Source organism: Catharus ustulatus, chromosome 13, assembly GCF_009819885.2.
Source record: "Catharus ustulatus isolate bCatUst1 chromosome 13, bCatUst1.pri.v2, whole genome shotgun sequence".
Taxonomy (NCBI): domain Eukaryota; kingdom Metazoa; phylum Chordata; class Aves; order Passeriformes; family Turdidae; genus Catharus; species Catharus ustulatus.
The window spans coordinates 9,286,147-9,303,617 of NC_046233.1; the positions used below are offsets into that span (position 1 = coordinate 9,286,147).

The following is a 17,471-nucleotide window of genomic DNA, read 5'->3' on the forward strand; positions in this document are numbered from 1 at the left end:
TTCACTTAAAATTAATAATAAATGAAAACTGGGCGATGATGAGATCTTGAGTCTTAGAATGACAAGTGCCTCAGAGTGTGAGTGGGATGCACTCATGATAAACATGTCCTGCAGGAGGGCTTGCCTTCTGTCTCATTCCCTGCAGGTCCTTCACATTCTGCTCTGGCAAAGGGAATCAAAGCAGCAGGTCACTAGATTAGTTTCATGGTGCCACTAGTTCTCACTAAGATATGAATCATACAATTTTGAGTAGTTCTGGCTTCTTTCAGAAAAGTACAGTAATTCACAATTATAAGCCGCACCATTTTGACTAAAATTTTGGTCCGAATCTGGAAGTGTGGCTTGTAATCAGGTGTGACCAATATATTGATGAGGTTCAGAAATTTGCCAACCCAGAAGTGTGAGCCCACATGGCCCCAAGCCGAGCCGGAGCCCGCACAGCCCCAGCGGGGGAAAAGCGGGGCCGATCCGAGCCTGCACAGCCCCGAGCTGAGCCAGTAAACTCCGTGATCCCACAATTCTGTTACTAATTGGCAACTTTGTGAAAGTTGTGCAAACATCCTCGCTGCAAACAAAAGTGCAACTTATAATCAGGTGTGGCTTATATATGAACGAAGACCTAAACGTTGCCGACACCCAGACGTGCAGCTTATAATCAGGTGCGGCTTGTAATTGTGAAATTACTGTACTTTATAATAGTATTCACATATTTTAAAATATGGTTGGAGTACTACTGGATTTTTTTATGTCAAATCCTATATAAAGTTATTTGTTTTTCAGCATAGCTTGCAAGTGGCTTTACTGATTGAGAAGCTAGAATTATTTTCTGCCTATGAAAACTGGAAAAAGATGTTCAGAAACCACTTTCAGGTAAAACAGAAATAATTCTAGTTTTTACCCTTTTTCATTTCATTAATTAAAATAACTTATCCTGAGAGGCAAAAAGTCCAGCTACAGAAGTGTTTTGGAGTCTTTCATAATTCAGTATTTTTATGGAAGAATTATGAAGTACGGGGTAGCTGCTGATGCTGTCAGGTCTAGAATGGGCACAGTGTGAGTTTGCCTTTGTTCTTTGCCCTTGTGGGCCAAGGAAAGCAATTCTGCTTCCATGCAGTCATAGAAGGAGTCCAGCTCCTAAGGTGCAGTCAGAAAAGGGGGTTGGTCTGTTCCCTTGGTCCAACAGCAGTCACATTATTTTGGAACTTCATTATCCCTTTTATTCCTTCCTGGTCTCTCTTTCCACCACACTTTGCCTCCCTTTCTTTGCACCAGTCCCATGCCTGTTGAGAGAACAACCCACCCCAACTACATTTTCCGCATGTGCTACATGGTCCCAGATGTGCTACTTCTGCACCTAAAATTGATATTTCTGATGCTGTTCCCTAGCTTTCTCAGCTTTTCATGCAATTTCTGATGCCTGGATGCCACTGGCTTTGCAGGATTGTGCTCCCCAGAGATGCCCCATACTCCCCTCAGTTGATTGTGGAGTTTGTTGCCTAACTTCACTTGGCCCCAGTGAGACCCAACCATTCTCAACAGCACTAAGTAACTTTTGTCAGCTTCTTGCATCACTGTTTGTTTGACATTTTCTCATGTCATGTCTGGTATTTTTCCATGTCCTGTTAATTTTAGCCTCAAATCAGGGCCAACTGAAGGGCTGTGCTATTAACATTAAAATGTATTTGTAAAGATGGCAGAAAAAGATACTTGTTTAAGATTTGCAAGCATGTACAGCTTGGCAGTTAAAAATCTTTTTACCTTTTTGAGAGCTTGATCCTGTAACCCTTAAATAAATCAGGTAACTTGGAAATTGATAGTATACCATATTAAAAATTCTTCCACTGTAAGTTTAAAAAATATTTTGAGTGCAGTTTATAGAATGCCATTTAAAATTTCTTTAGAACTTACTAAGTCCAGTCACTGGGATCAGCCATGTGGCTGGAGCTGCCAGGTGTGTGTGGGCAGAGGAAAATACCTAATTCATATACAGTGCAGAGTTGATGTTCTCTGAAAAACTAATCTGGGGAGCATTTCTTTTGCTTGCCCCTCTTGCTCATTCTGACTTGCAGGCAATTGCTTGGGCAGCTGAGCATAAAGAGAATTGGGGAGTGCAGGCAACTAGAAATGAGAAGGGAATGGCAGAGTTGTAATGATTGATTAGGTCAACCATGCTGCTGAAAAATGTTTAGCAAACTGTAGGCTGAGTGCATCAGGTGTGACAAAAAATGCAACATCAAATGGCAAAAATCTAGAAGCAAGTAATTTCCTAAGCAGAGGTGATAAAGCCAACCTCCCCAAGAGGCGGTGTTTAGATTCCTCGATGTCCAGTAGGGCACATGTTCTGTGTCAGGAGTTTTCACCTGACTGGCACATCCATAATAATCCTTTCCCAGTAATAATTCTCTGTTGCCTCATGAAGGCCACAGCCCTTACCCTTTTCATGGTGATACTGACTGGCATAGATCTATTACCAGGCCACTTAAGTTGGCCCAGAAAAGTTAGTAACTTCTTCTTTGGTCAAATCAGGCTGGAATTTGGTAACCAGTAGAAAAGTTACTGCAAAATATATAGGTAGAACCATTTACATATGTAGACAAATGGTGTAAACTTCATTTCCATTGAAAATCAGACATCCAATTTGCAACACCTTTTATTTTTTAGCAGAGTCTTTTAAAACTCACTTCATTTGACAAATTGTTGAAATAAATCTTATCCAAATATAAATTAGTCATCTCTTCTATGGTTTTAGAATATTTACAGTAATTTTGCTTTTTCGAGAATGACATTATAGATAAAATAATTTAAAATACACCATAGTATTCCTTCAGTTTTATCTTCTGATCCTCTAGTAAAGCCAAGTATTGACGAGATGAAATGATATGTTACAGTAGTCTAGAAGTTGTTATTGGTATTCTGCTGGCTGACTGATCAGCAATACTGACTGGTAACAGTGTGATACAGAAGGATTCTTAGGTTCTCATCTTGACTGTTGATAATTTAGTGCTGAGCATTTCACTGGATGATGTATCCTTAAACCATTTTATTGTAGGGGGGCCGGTTTGTTGAAATATTCAGTGCTCAAGGCAAGAACCCAGGAGCAAAATGGAAGATTTTTGGCAATCTATCAGCTATATCAAAAGTAAGTTTTTAAAGAAATCTATAAAACCTGGAGTATAAACCAGAAAAATGTGAATGAAGCTTAAAATTAGAAGGTAATGAGGGCTTTGACCTGACGGTGGAGTTGTCACTTGCAGTTCTGTCATTATGGCAGACTAAATGACTACTTAAATTACTTCTATATGCCTGCTTGCAGACTGAGTTGGTTACAGTGTAATTTTACAGTTTAAATATTTAGAAAGTAATTTTGGTGCTCTGGTAACCAATGAATTGAGCTTTGCTCACTGAATCATGAGTTTTGTTTGTCAGCATTATTTGTTCATAAAACACACAAGGACATATTTGTGTGGATTAAATTTTTGCCATCAAATGTGAACCAGTCATACTTGCAGTGCCATCTGCATTTTCTGATTTAAAAAAAAAAGCTTTGCATGTTAGTAGTATGGTTGGTTGTCAGGAGGAGAATTCTATGAAGATGCTTATGTTTGTTGTTCCTTTTTGTAGGAATACGACAAAGAACTAAAAGGATTTGTTTTTGTACTTGAAGGAAACAGTCTAATCAACAAAATGAAGCTACCAAGGGAAGCCAAACAAACTTGTGAGTATCAAAGAATTAAATGTCTGTGATGTTGTTCTGATTAATACATCAATGTTATATTAGAAGAATGCAAGACTTACATCATCCTCCCTTACTTCAGGAATAATTCAGTATAGGAAAAGTGTTTTTTCATTAACTTTTTAGCAGGTCAATTACAAACAGTTAAAACTCACAGAAATACCATATTAGAGTAAGAGCTGTAGGGAAGATGTAATGTGTCCTGGTGCTGCCAAGTTCACTTCTGTACCTGATCCTGCTACAGACCAATGTCTGATAAATAACCTCTTACTCCATTCAGCACTTACTGAAGTCAGCAATTCTACTGGCATTAATGAATGTGAACTAGGTTCCTGTCCCTTTCTCATTTTACTTTTTAAAGAATTTTTACTTTTGTATCAAATAAGCACTAGCAGTTTGAGAAGGTTATACCCAAATTTCTGCTGTGTTTATGTAATCAGTATTTAAGGGTATTTGGAGTGTGTTCCCAGGATGTCTATTGCACTACAATAAACCAGAATCCAAGCAGTCTGCAATGCAGCCATCATCATGCCTAAAACTCCATGATGGGGTGGTGTACCTTATAAGGTTTATAGAAGTGAATTGAGCTGGTTTAGAATTCATTGCTTTCTTGTGAAGAAAAATTGAGATGGTGATTTTAAACAAATGGAATGGGCATCTTCTAGTATACTTCTCATGCAGAGGGTGTACAATAAGACTTAATTTTTTTCCAATAAATACCAAAAATAAAAGAATAAATTCTTTAGGCTGGTTACACTGTAAGGCCTTGAAGTTTGGTCTGATTTTCATAAAATAAATTGGCTGTTATCGTCATTAAAATAAATATTAATGCAATGTAAATTTTTGAGCAAGCAAACTGATTTATTTTCAATGGTACAATAAGCTGCTATAGCAAATAACAGTAAACAATTAAAAGAAAAAAAAATTGTTAACTCTTGCTAAACATTAAAATGAGGATTAAGAATTAATTGTGTGGGTAATCACTGCTAAAAATAGTTTGGTTTTAAATTTACTTTAGCTAGTGCTGCAATACTGCAGTCAGGCTCCATCTGTTACCATTCTGTTTCCTTCTGTCTTGGTCTCTTCCTCTGTTGAGGTGTATGTACCTCAAGTATTTAATTAATCAAGTATACGGTCTCCCAGTTGCACTGAAACTTTGTGTACTCTTCCAAAATAAAAGATACTATATATGCAAATCTAATTTGAAGTATTAAGGTGTCATTTGGCCCTCAAAAGAAGAAAGTTCTGGTTTCTCATTCTTTAGAAGAGGAGCCAGTGTTGCTGTTCAGGCTTGTGAAGTCAATGAAAAGCATCCTGGATCGTCCCTGATGGAATATCTAAGAAAACAACATATGGTTCAATGCAGACAGCTTTGTACTGTTTCCCCTTGATAGGGGGGGTACCTGAATTTTTTGTTTGTTCCCTCAGTCAGACTCATTTGCTGTTATTCTAAAACTCAGAAGCCACCACTAAGCAATCTTGTCATGATCTGAATTGCATTCTTACCCAAGAGTTTTTTTGAAGTTGCTTTGCAAGGTGTTCCTTCTCACCATTATGAGTGCAAGTTTAACATGACTATAAGATAATCTTGATAGGAAAATATTGCTTCATTTTATAATTCTTATGGGATATTTATTGTCTTCATGCTCTTGGAGAGCAAAAATTGTAAGCTAAAAAAAAAGATTCCTTTTGCTTTTATGAGAATTCCACAAAAGCCACAGATGGGACTTTTAAAACAATACTTTTACTGCAGTTTGAATTGAATTTCTTCAGGTTTTCCTTGTGTTCATATGTTGTGTGAACCTTGGGAAATAGTGTTGTAGGAGCATAGCATATGGTACAAAATAGAAATGCTGGATAGTGAAACGTGCATCTGCATGCGCACAGCACTTTTTTTTTTCCTGTTTCTAGTGGGACTGGTGCAGCGATATCTGACACTTCAGATTTTTGTGCCATTGGGAAAAGACTTCTCCACGGAGTTACTGTAAGATGCATAAAATTTCCTTGAATACTTAAAGTGAATTCTTGATTGCAGTCATTAATTGTGGCGGCATATTTTGCATTAAAGCATGGTGACTTGTCAAGTCAATAAAAAGTAATTAAGCTAATGAGATTATTATTTCTTAGATGTTTTAAATACTGACATTCCTTTGAAGACAGAACAAACTCAAAAAAATCCTGAATGAAGATGATGAAAAGTCTGAAGAAATGGGACAAAGATTTATCAAACATATGAAAATAGTGGCACATGAGGACTGCCTGACAATTCATAGGAGACTTATAGGTCATAAGAGAGGGCCCTTTAGTCCAGGGCAAAAAGAAATACATATTCTAATAACTGGGGGAGAAAAATGCAACCAAACAAATACTAAAAAGCTAGAGAAACAAATGGAGTGCACAACTGGTATAATTATTTCCCTGCTGTGAAGAGAGTAACAGCAGAAACAGAATTTTTTATTAGATAGGTGTGAAGTGATTTAATAGAGTTTTAAACTTGGGCAGTTGTCAGGCTTTGGACAGCATTTCTCCCCTAGTGACACCATCTGTTTACATATAAACAGCACAACTCAGCTTTGTAGCCCATAGAATATCTGAGATTGGATTAACAAAAGAAATATTAGGCCATTAGAAACCCTGCAAGAAAAGATGAGTTGAAGGAGATCAATTAAATCAGCAATTAAGTCGTGTAAAGTGAAAGAAGGGTTTTATTTTTGTTTGACTTTCTGTAAGTCTGCATTTAAAAGGACAAAGGGACAAGACAAACGGGATAGGTCATGCAGCACGCAGAGACCAAACACCAAGTACCAAACCAAAACTAAGATTTTCTTCTCATGGACATTCTGTAGGCAGGGGCAGAGATTTAATGACAGGTGCAGAAATTCAGATTTTTCTGTAATGTCATGTTCAGTTTGATTCTTTTTGGGTATTTACCTCCTTTTTAACAAGAACCTCTTTTATACTTCTAATTTTATTTTTCTCATCACTTCCTTTTTTTTTGATAAAAACATTTTCTGTCACCTCTCCCACCCTTACTTGCCTTTTCTCTTTCCAGCTTATATTTAGACTTCACATTTTCTTCATCTCTTATTCTGCTTTCTGTTCCCATCTTTACTATGTCCCCCTTACAAAAGCAAATATATGTTGTTAAAATATTCTTAGGTACTTGTATAGATTTACATAAATACATGTATTTTTTATTTACTATATATATTTTATGTAACATATACTATATTGCTGTATAATGCATATAATGAAGGTGTTTCTGTCTTAAAAGTACAATATCAGCTGTTCCCCACTTAGTGCAACTGTATGAAAAAGTTAATAAAACTTACTTTAAAATAGTTTTAATACTAAGTTTTGTATTTGAAATCAACTATAGCTTACTTGTACCCATTAAGTGTTTCAAGACTTGCAGAATATACAATGCATTATTTTATCCTAGCAGACTTAAGATAATCCAGTAAATAATAAAGACAAATCCTTCTTGCTTCATGTGAATGCTGTTCAGTTCCCTTCTTTTCAGATGTTTTGAAAGAAATCTCTTTCTTGTTTGTGGACAACAGTGTCTTGTTTTGCTTCCTGAAGTTTAATGTTCAAAGATGGTTTCTTAGACAACCTGACTACTTAGCGCTGAGTCTTTGAGCAGCTTCAAGTGAAAACTGATAGCATGCCAAGCTATGAAATTTACTTTATATAAAAATCATTGACAAGTTTTGTAATAGCTGAGCATGAAGCTTTATGTTGCATTTCTTGCTCTCCCATTCTGCAGAGAGATGGAAATAGGAATTCAGTTTGAGCCTCATCTTCCTTTTGCATTCTGTTCAGTGATTGATTTGGTCAGCAAACAAGAATTCTTTAAGACCATCCATCACTGCTGGCATCAGCTGAGCTAAATTTTCTAACTTGCTGCTGTCAACCAGTCATGCAAGATTTCTGCCATAAATACTGAAATGTGCAAACTACTATCTACATTAGCTGGTTTATCTTTTCTTTGGAGGAAATCTAAATAGGATTTTAGATACTTTTTTACATGGCATGATTAGATGAATACCACCACATTAACAGTCAATGTATTGATCTGCATAAAAATGTGTAAAATAGATTGTGGATGAAAAATGTGATGAAGCATAATAAAATCACAACTAAAGTAGAGAGCATGTAATTTATGCAGCTTCTTTGGAGCAAATAATAGCAAAGCTATTAGTAATGCTGAATACAGCTGTCTGCTGCAAATGCAGTTGCCAGTTGTTAAATCTTCAGTGTTATGGATTTTGCTACTTTTCTGAAAAAGCAAAGGTAACTCAATGTTTGAAAAAATATTTGCATGTAAAAGAAAACAGCATCTGGCTTGTGTTGTCAGTTTTGCTTTAATTCCCAATACATCGACATGTGGGTGTTAATACTTCTGCTCGGCATTTTGACAAGCACTCAAACATTTATTCTTAAAGAACTATAATGCCAGGGATGATCATACTTTGTTTCTGATATGGCTTTTCTCAGTGTTGGGTATCACATGAAATTAGCACATCTTGGTAATGGAAAGTTTTACAGTAAATGAGTAGAGCAGTTGATGTGAGGAAACAGACCTTGAAATTGTACCATAGCATCAAAAAACAAAAACAAAAACAAACAAACAAACAAAAAGAGTATACTGGTGTGGTGTAAGAACAAGGAGGAGATACTCAATTTCTGGTTATGTACTGAAATATTTTGTGGTCTTGTATGAGTCCCTGTGTATTGCTCAACCTTTTTCTTTTCCCAGTTCAGACGTGGTACTTACTCATCCATTGCTGCAGCTCCAAAGTCACGTTGCCTCTCTAAGTGATGGTCAATTCATGATGCTTCAAACTTGTTCAAATCTTTGCATAGTAAACAGCTGTAAATCACATGTGGCACAGCTTCTAGCAAGGGAGGTTATGAGATCCTCTCACCTCTACATGAAAACCTGCAGAGAAAACCTGCCCATTGTCAGTGGAACTGCTGCTGCCCCCAAGCCCAGACGTGGTGCTCGGTATTAACGTGCCATGGGGCTCTGCTGTGTTGCCACTTCCTGGAATCCCACAGTACCTTATGGACCATCTTTCCAGCCAGAATGCACTGGGATCACAACATGCTCATTCACTCTAATGGCACCTGTATCTCTTAATTTCTTAATTCTTCCTGATGTTTCAACCTTTCAACCTTTGCTCAGCTGGCAAATCACTTATCAACAGATTTGCTCGGTTATATCCCTCTGGTCATTGTCAAATTAACTTTGCCACTGGCTTTCACCAGCTCCAGAAGGCATCAACTCTTGTTATATTCTGAATTAATACAAACTCTGTAAGAGTTTCAAACCCTGGAACATACCTGATAAGTTTTCTCTTGAAGCTAGTTACATATGAAGGAATCTATGGGGGAAAAGGAGTTAAAATCTCTTTATTCCTGAAGTAGCTGTGCTTGCTGATAGGAAATCTAATTAAAAGGCCTGTGCTCAGTACAGTAGCATATATATTTTGATATCATATTTCCTGTTTTCAAACAGTTGTTTCTATAAATATAAGCTTATTACTTTGAGATTTTTAATAACCACAACATAATAGGTTTTACAGGCATTGCTAATTTATTCATAGATACTATAACAGTTTGAATTTATGTGAATTAGGTGCTATCATAATCGGTTATCATTTTAGCTTTGCTGACAGAGATATCATAAATTATTCATGTTAACCTAAACACCCAGCATGTTTTCAGATACAGAACAATATGAATCTTGGTTAGTCTTGCAAAACTTAGACCACCCTCTTAAAATTCAAAGCAGGACATAGATGCTGATTCTATCGTGTACATCTGAAACTATTGAAAGATTTTAGATAGACACTGAAGGTAAACTTTATTGAATTGATTTAGCTGAGAGATTCTTTGAAATTCTGGTATTTAGTAGCATGAGATATGTTCCTTGATTTTTTTGTGAAGCAGGAGTAAAATACAGAAACATTCTTGAAAGTATTAGGGTATGTTAAATGCCATCATTTACAAAGCAGATTTTAACTCATGTATTTGAAAGTAAAAATTTTTAATAACTCTCCCAGTCAGCACATCTTCTAGAACTTTAGATGGGAGCAAAGTACTAATTATTTATATTTTGGTTGGTTGACCAGTGTAAGTAACATGAGGTAAACTGAGTCCTGTTTATATTTGGTTGATAGGGTTTCTTACTCAGGATTTTCATATGCCAAATAAAGGAAATTCTGTTAGCAAGAAAGTTGATTTTGTCTTTTTAAAGGGAAGACTTTGTAGTAATTCTAAGTAATTAGAATAAATTATTTAAATATGAGAAATATAGCTGTATTTAAGAGAACTATTACATTAGCAGGTACAAACATCCTTTCCTTTTTCTCAAAAGGATGGATGCAAGGACCGATTGCCTCTTTAGAACAGAAAATTCATGGAAAGATAACAAAGCAGAAAAAATAACAGCAAATGAACTTAAAAAGCCTTCCTGCAGTTGCATCATAGAGGTACCTTTTAGATTCTGGAAAAGGAGTCAGCACTAAACTTTCTATGTATTAATACTCATTAGAGTACCTTGTACTGAAAAATTAAAAACTATTTTCTAGAATTACAGTTTTCTAAATGGTTTGGCAAAGTTAGTCATGCTTCAGAGGAACATAGCATTGTGCTGTAAAATGGAATTTACTAAATACTTAAAATAAGAGAAAGATGAGCTTATTTCAGAAGCAAACATATTAAAAAAATTGATAGAAGTTTCTAAAATATGTTATGAATATTACTGAGCACTTCGAGAATTATTTGTGAAACGTGGACTTGTAAGAGTAATTAAACTTTCACACTAAGTTATTCTTGGTCAGAAAAAATACCAGGTCATTTTTTTATTTGGAGAATTGATGACAAATATGTCAGTATGTTATAGGGACAGGTCATGATTCACCATTTCTTCATAACTGCTCATATTTTGAAAAATGTCCATTCTAACAACTAGATTTGGTGATTCTTGTTTTGTGCCTGCCAGTTGTGATACTCCATTTATGGATATTGGTTAAAGGCACTTTCTGGGGTTTTTTTCTTAATGCTTCCCAGAAAAAACGCTATCAACAGGAAATTCCAGTACACAGTACAACTTGTTCTCTAGGTCTGGGTGACATATCAGTCTCCCAGATCCCTTATTTTGTAGAGATTTGATTGATTTTCAATGAAACTACATCTGTTTTTATGGGGGCAAGATGCAGTGCTATGGATTGCAGATCATGAGGCAGCCACTTCAGTATGGTAGTATCTCCTACAAGACCAATTTACAAGTAGCACATAAAATAAAATGTATGAGAAGTACAAGGTGTTCCTGAGTAAGGAAATTTGAGAATCTGAAAGCATGGCAAATCAGCTGACAATTGTTATTCCTTTGTTTTCTCTCTTTAAAATGGAGGTGATGATAATGATGCTACTAGGAAGTACATGCCTTTTATGGGGAAAATGGAACTACAGTACTGATAGTTAAGCATTAGCAGAGAATTCTCTCTGGATTTTGACCAGGATACAAAGAGATTTCTGTTAGTATTAAAATGCATGGGAGTTGCTCTTACCTTAGCAACATCAATGATACCTGCTTTCATGTTTGGTAAACTTCCAGGTTACATCATTTATAAAGAGAAAATCGCTTTCATTTGAAGACCAAGTGATCCTGACAAATGAAGCATCCCTTGAACAGTTCAGTATTGTTTTTTGCTAAGTCCATTTTTAGCCTTGAATTGAACATTAACAAATGGTTATAAATTATTATCCATACAGAAGCAAAGTGAATAGCAATCTGAGCAGATGAGTCTATCTGTGCTCTTGGGTAGTTGCTACCATTCACTTGCAATCTCACTGTAGCTACCATTGTGAGGAAAATAGTCAATCAAATTTGAAGATGCAAAATAAAATTGAAAATTGAATTGGAAGGTAATTTTACTTTCAAATGGTTTGCAAATGTAGATGTTAAGTGTGAAATGAATGCAGTTAATGACCATAGCTGGAGGAGTTATGCACCTGCTGATCACAGGAATATTATTATAAATGAGGTTGATTTTCTTGTTGACTATCTCATTTTTCTCAACACGGTCTCATTACTTTTCTATCACGTCTGACCCTTAGACATAAATACTCAAGCACAGACATAATAAAAATACATTAACTCCCATATAGATTTTTTTAATGCATCTTTGAAAATCAAGATGTGTCCTGCAGATGTTTCTTGCCATTGTAGGTTTAACTTAAGTTTTGCTTTTGAGTAGCAGGAAAAAGAAGTTGTTTCACCAGAAGTACTCTGAAGTCATTTTGCAACTGGGATCTGATGTTCTTTCTCCCATTGTCTGAGTTATTTCAGAAAATGGATTCTCCAGACCCTTCCTTTATTTTTATCTTCCAATAAGCAATGTAATTGAAAAGTGTGAAAGTTACACTAACTCTTAAAAAATTATTTTCCTTCTCCGGGAAATAAATTATTTTATATAATTTTAAGGCCATCTTCTGTTTTTTAAATTTGCCTGTTTGAACGTTTCACCTACTTTTGCCTGTGGAATAAAAGTATTTTTATTGTTTTAAGTGTATTTACAGAAATAAATTACACTTCTTTAGGAGTGATTATATCTATGCATCTCAGGTTTGCCCCTTCCTTATGATGCATCTATCATCATAAAAAGTCTTATTTTAGACTTATATGACAGAGTCTGATATAAATGTATGTCTTTGGATCTAAACAAATGTGTTCAGTGTTACATTTTGGAATATAACTGAGCTGTACATTTACCAATGGCCTTTCTATAACCAAGGTACTTATAATTTTTCACGAGGGAGAGAGATAAACCTATTCATATAAGAAATAAATAATGAAATTTAAACATATTGAACTGATAGTGCAGAGTGAACTTAGGTTTTATTGCCAGTTGTTCGGAGATATGCATGACTTAATTCTAGGCTGCTACCACTGTTATAGCCTCATTTAAAGCAATATTCTCTATTGAGAATTTTGCAGTCTGAGGTTCAGCAGGGATAGTATTTTTGTTTCTCAGTACTCAGGTTATTGCAACTGCCTGGTTTCTCAGCACAATTGCTCAGCTCTACACGTAACCAGGAAATCCAGGGAGCTTCAAGCAACCATTGCTCCAATCCTTTGGACTTCTTTGGTGCACTGACTTCTTATCACTACTGAACACCCAAGATTTAGAGTGCAGATTTTCTGGAAACTAGATACATAGGTTTTTCACCAAAGGACATATGAGAAGTGATGAGTGGAGGAACTACACCTGAATCTGAGACAAAGGCTTAGCTATGTGGTCCATTTACTGGTGATCTTAAGGGAATTATTTCACGTCTTGCTTAAACTTCTTCAAAAGTAAGATCAAGCCCAGATACCAGCACTGTAAGACACTTGGATGTTTTCTGATGAAATCACTTTTCAAGGACTTGGTATAATTTGTCCATTCATAAAAATATGTGCAGCTGATTCTGGAATCTGTCATGTCAAACAATAGCAATAGTGAGGGTATAATGGGTTTTTCTTGGCACAGTAGCGGAATTTCTGCTTTTCAAGTGCATGTGGTTTACTGCCAGTAAAGGAACTGCCAGTCTTTCAAAATGAAACAGATAGTAGAATCTTCCACTTCGTTTTCATTTGCCCACCCATGTTATGAGGATGAAGAGATTAATGGTGAGGTTATCTGCAAGGGAGGGGAAAGAATCAACAAGTTCTGGAAAGCTGGTGAACAATTTGCTTTGGATGATGGTCTTAATGACTATGGGGGGGACGAGAAAGTACATAGGTATTTTTATTGCCTGTACTGGTAGAATGTTTCTACACTTACATATTTGCAGTATATTTTGTACTATCCTTGCTTAAAGTCTCAAATGGGGCAAAAATAACTAAAGTATGTAATTTGCCCCACAGTTAATGTCCTCCCAGGTTGACCTAAGGAAACCTATGAATGTTTTAGGGTGTTATTCTGCAAATTTTGGGTGATGACATTTCATCATTTAAGCTGCAGGTAGTCCTTAGCTAATGAAAAAGTGTTTTCAGTAATAATTTTTTTTAAAAATCTACAGGGCGGTCTCACTATTTTAAAGTAAAACCCAGCATTTGAATGATTATGAGTAATTACTTTTAACAGCACTAAGTAGTGACAAAAAGTTGTTTATTATAATTATTTGTCATCTTCTCAGAGGGGCTGCTAATTACAGAGAAATACCCATCTGTTGGAAATAAGCTTGTTCAACAATAATAGGCAAATTAATCATTGTTTCCCCACACATTAAGCATATTCTCCCAGATTGCAGTCTTTAAAGTAATATCTGTGCTTTGGAGTGTTAAGGGAGGACTGTTGGAGAATGTCAAGGTTGTGCTGCTGTTGTGGTTTAACCCCAGGAAGCAATTGAGCTACAGCAGCCCCTCTTTCTCCTGGGGAAGAGAATACACAAGGGTAAAAGTGCAAAACCTTTTGGGAGGGAGAGCAAAAGCTGCACATTCAACCAAAATCTAAACAAGGCATTAGCTCCTTCCCATGGGCCTGCAGATGTTCACACATCTCCAGGAGCTCAAGGCTTCATCCTGTGTAATGGCTACATGAGAAAACAAACGTAGCTCTGAGCTTTCCCCATTCCTTCTCCTTCCCCACGGTTCTTACTGCTGAGCATGGCACTGTGTTGTCTGAAACATGCCATGGGTCAGTAGGCATCAGCTGTCCTGACTGTGTCCCCTCCCAGCTCCTCATCCATCCCCAGCCTCCTGGCTGGTGAGACAAGGGGAGGAGCAGAAAAGACTTTGACTCTGTGTAAGCAGTGCCCAGCAGCAACGAAAACATCCCTGAGTTACCAACACTGCTTCCAGCACAAACACAAAGTAAAGCACTCTCCAAGCTACTCTAAAGAAATTTAACTGTGTCTCAGCCAAAACCAGTACAGCTGCTAACAAGACTTGAAGGAAACAGAAAATAAAAATGACCCTCTTTATCCGTTTAAAGGAAACATATTTTTTTTCGTGGCCATGGCTGTGGTTTGAATTTATTACAAATGTTGAAATTCAGTGTCCTTGATATCATTGTGAGAAGACTTGAATGGTGAGCAATAAACTTCTGCATTACAATTCACTTTGAAGATACATCCTTATGAAGTAAAACAGACAGACAATGTATTGTGTTTACCTTTAAGATGAAAATAATCTATAAGCAGTGACAGAGGCATTTTTAGGAAAAGAAAGCAAATTATGTTTTTCTAGTTAGCAGGCCCCAAGCTTAAGGGGCCAAAACACTTATGATTATTAAAGGCTACTGGATTCTCAGTTCATACAAATTGAATTCTTTCATATTCTGAAGGGCTGTAGAAACCTAGCAAGAAGTGTAGACTGTTGAAATGAAATTAGCATGTAAAGTGACTTTATATATGCAGGGATATAGCCACAAAGTTTGAATTGGAGAAAGAAATCTCATTACTCATCTTGTAAAAGAGTTTTTAAATTCCATATTTGCTATCACTGACATAAAGGTTCTGCACATTAACAGGTTTTTTGTCATTTCCCAAAGATACTGGATTATTGAATTGACAAAGATCTGTTCCATTCTCTCCTGACTTTTCTTTTATAGGATAACTGATTTTGAGAATAATAAAAGAAGATTGTATTTGTCAACAGTCCACAAGGAGTTGATTGTAACCCCTCTGCATGCAAAAATTCCTCTGTTTATGATCAAGCGCAAAATAGTAGGTACCTTGGGAATATTCCCTGGGCTGAGGTTGAGCATGTTTTCTAATCAGAAATGCTTTGTGTATATGATGAACTTCTTGAAATTATTGCTTGGTTTAGAACTCAGCTCCTATTGATTGAAGATAGTTTTGCATGTCCTCTTTACCAGATGGCAGCAGAACCACTTAGTGCTGCACCTCTTCTGTCCTTCTTATATTAGGAATTCATTCTCATTTTACAGAATCACTGCTGTTTGTGATGTTTCTTCACCTGTCCTGTTGATCCAGCCTCTATAAAATTCTCTGTGTCTCTGATACTTCATGATAGTGCTCTTGTTCACATGTCCCTTCTCCTCTAGTGGCATTTGGTGACATTCACTGGAGCTGCAGCTAGACTGTAGCTGATAGCTGCTTTCACATTCTTCAGGTTCTTCAAAATTCTGGCATGTATAGAACAATCTATGTGTCAAACTGATGAAAACAAAACAGTAACCATTATCTTCTCCTCACTCCCCTCTCCCATGCCCAGCCACAACATATGGTAATAGCTGACAAGATACAAAGCCTGATGGTTGCTGCATAACCATGTAAGGAATGGAGTCTCAAATAGTGCTCTAGAAAGTAAACTGGATATGAAAATAGCTAGATTTCAAATATATTAAAATGTATATTTGCATGGAGAGAACTGGGTAACAGCATACAATGCAGTTGCAAATTTAAGGCTAGACATGAGAGAGAATATTTTACAAAAAGCCACTAAATTTATAACTTTTTGAGATAGATTAAGTGAAAGAAATGGTGGTAACTTAAAACTGAGGTGTTTTATGCTTTGTGGGAAGAAATAATTGGATTTTTTTTTAATGAATATGTGTCAGATCATACCCCTGAAGTAGCTGCTAATTCAAAATCCTATGAAATTAAATTATTTTTATTCACTATAATTTCAGTTAGTTGGTGTCAGACTAGTACAGGTATTTCAGGATTAAAATGTGCATTAATGTACACTGAGTTAAATTCAAGCAGAAGATGAACTTCAGTTATGTATTTTAATTTAGATAATAAAACATGAATCAGATATGCCTAGATGCTCTGATCATTTGTAATGACAAAATATTTTAATAACCTTAATGGTTGACCAACCTTAAAGAGTAGATCTGCATTCCTTAGTGTATCTGAACACATATCTGTCTCCTTTAAATGGTTATCTGCCCTTTTATCATTGCTTTTGCTTAAAGGAGGGAGCATGCTGCTTTCAGTGATAAGATGGATCTTTTACATGGCTCTGATAGTTCAACTTACTGTACACACAAGCTGATTGTTATTATCAGCATGAGGGGTTGTGAATCAGGATATATAATTAGCTGTTTGTTCCATCAGCAGAACATACTTTGTATTTTCACATGCTAGCTTTCTGTATTGTATTCCTTCAAATTATTCTATTTTTCAATCTCATCACTAGAAGTATCAGTTATAACTAAATATTGAATTTTTCAGTCCATTGCTTGGTGTCTTCAAAACAAGTATTACTTTCCTTCCAAAATTTCAGATTTAAGACCTGAACAGTAATATATGCACCTAATTTTCTTCTGAAAAATATTTGCTATGTGGCAATTAGAAGCTAATATTTCTGCCTTGACTTTATAAGGAAATTAGGCATATACATTATGTTTTTACTTTTCTTTTCCCTTAAAATTGCAACCATTGATCAGCTAAATTTTACACGAGTAATGATATAAAATATATTACAGTTCTGCAAATTGAATGAAAATTGTTGCATTTCTCCTCAAGGCCATCTTATTTATTTGTATGGTATATTAGCCTCAGCTCATGGGTTTTACTAAAGAGTATTGTTTCTCTTTTCTAGTGGTGCAATATGTGTATTGACTTGGTAACGTTTACCTGTGAAATATTCAGAGGAGCTTTCTTCAAGTCTTTGGATGGAATTATTGTTTCAGCTAACTGTAAGCTAAGAAAGATCTTCACTTTAAAATACAAGCCACGTGATACAACTGAGGAAGATGGTGTGTTTTAA

General features: G+C 36.0%; 1 protein-coding gene across 1 annotated transcript; it reads left to right on the plus strand.

Moving 5' to 3' along the window:
* The first annotated feature begins 849 nt into the window (after nt 1–849).
* CFAP20DC (CFAP20 domain containing) lies at nt 850–17,471 on the plus strand. The gene is made up of 6 exons (XM_033071597.1): nt 850–870; nt 3,050–3,139; nt 3,622–3,715; nt 5,645–5,717; nt 15,343–15,457; nt 17,304–17,471. The coding sequence occupies exons 1-6, from the start codon at nt 850–852 to the stop codon at nt 17,469–17,471; spliced, it is 561 nt and encodes a 186-aa protein (XP_032927488.1).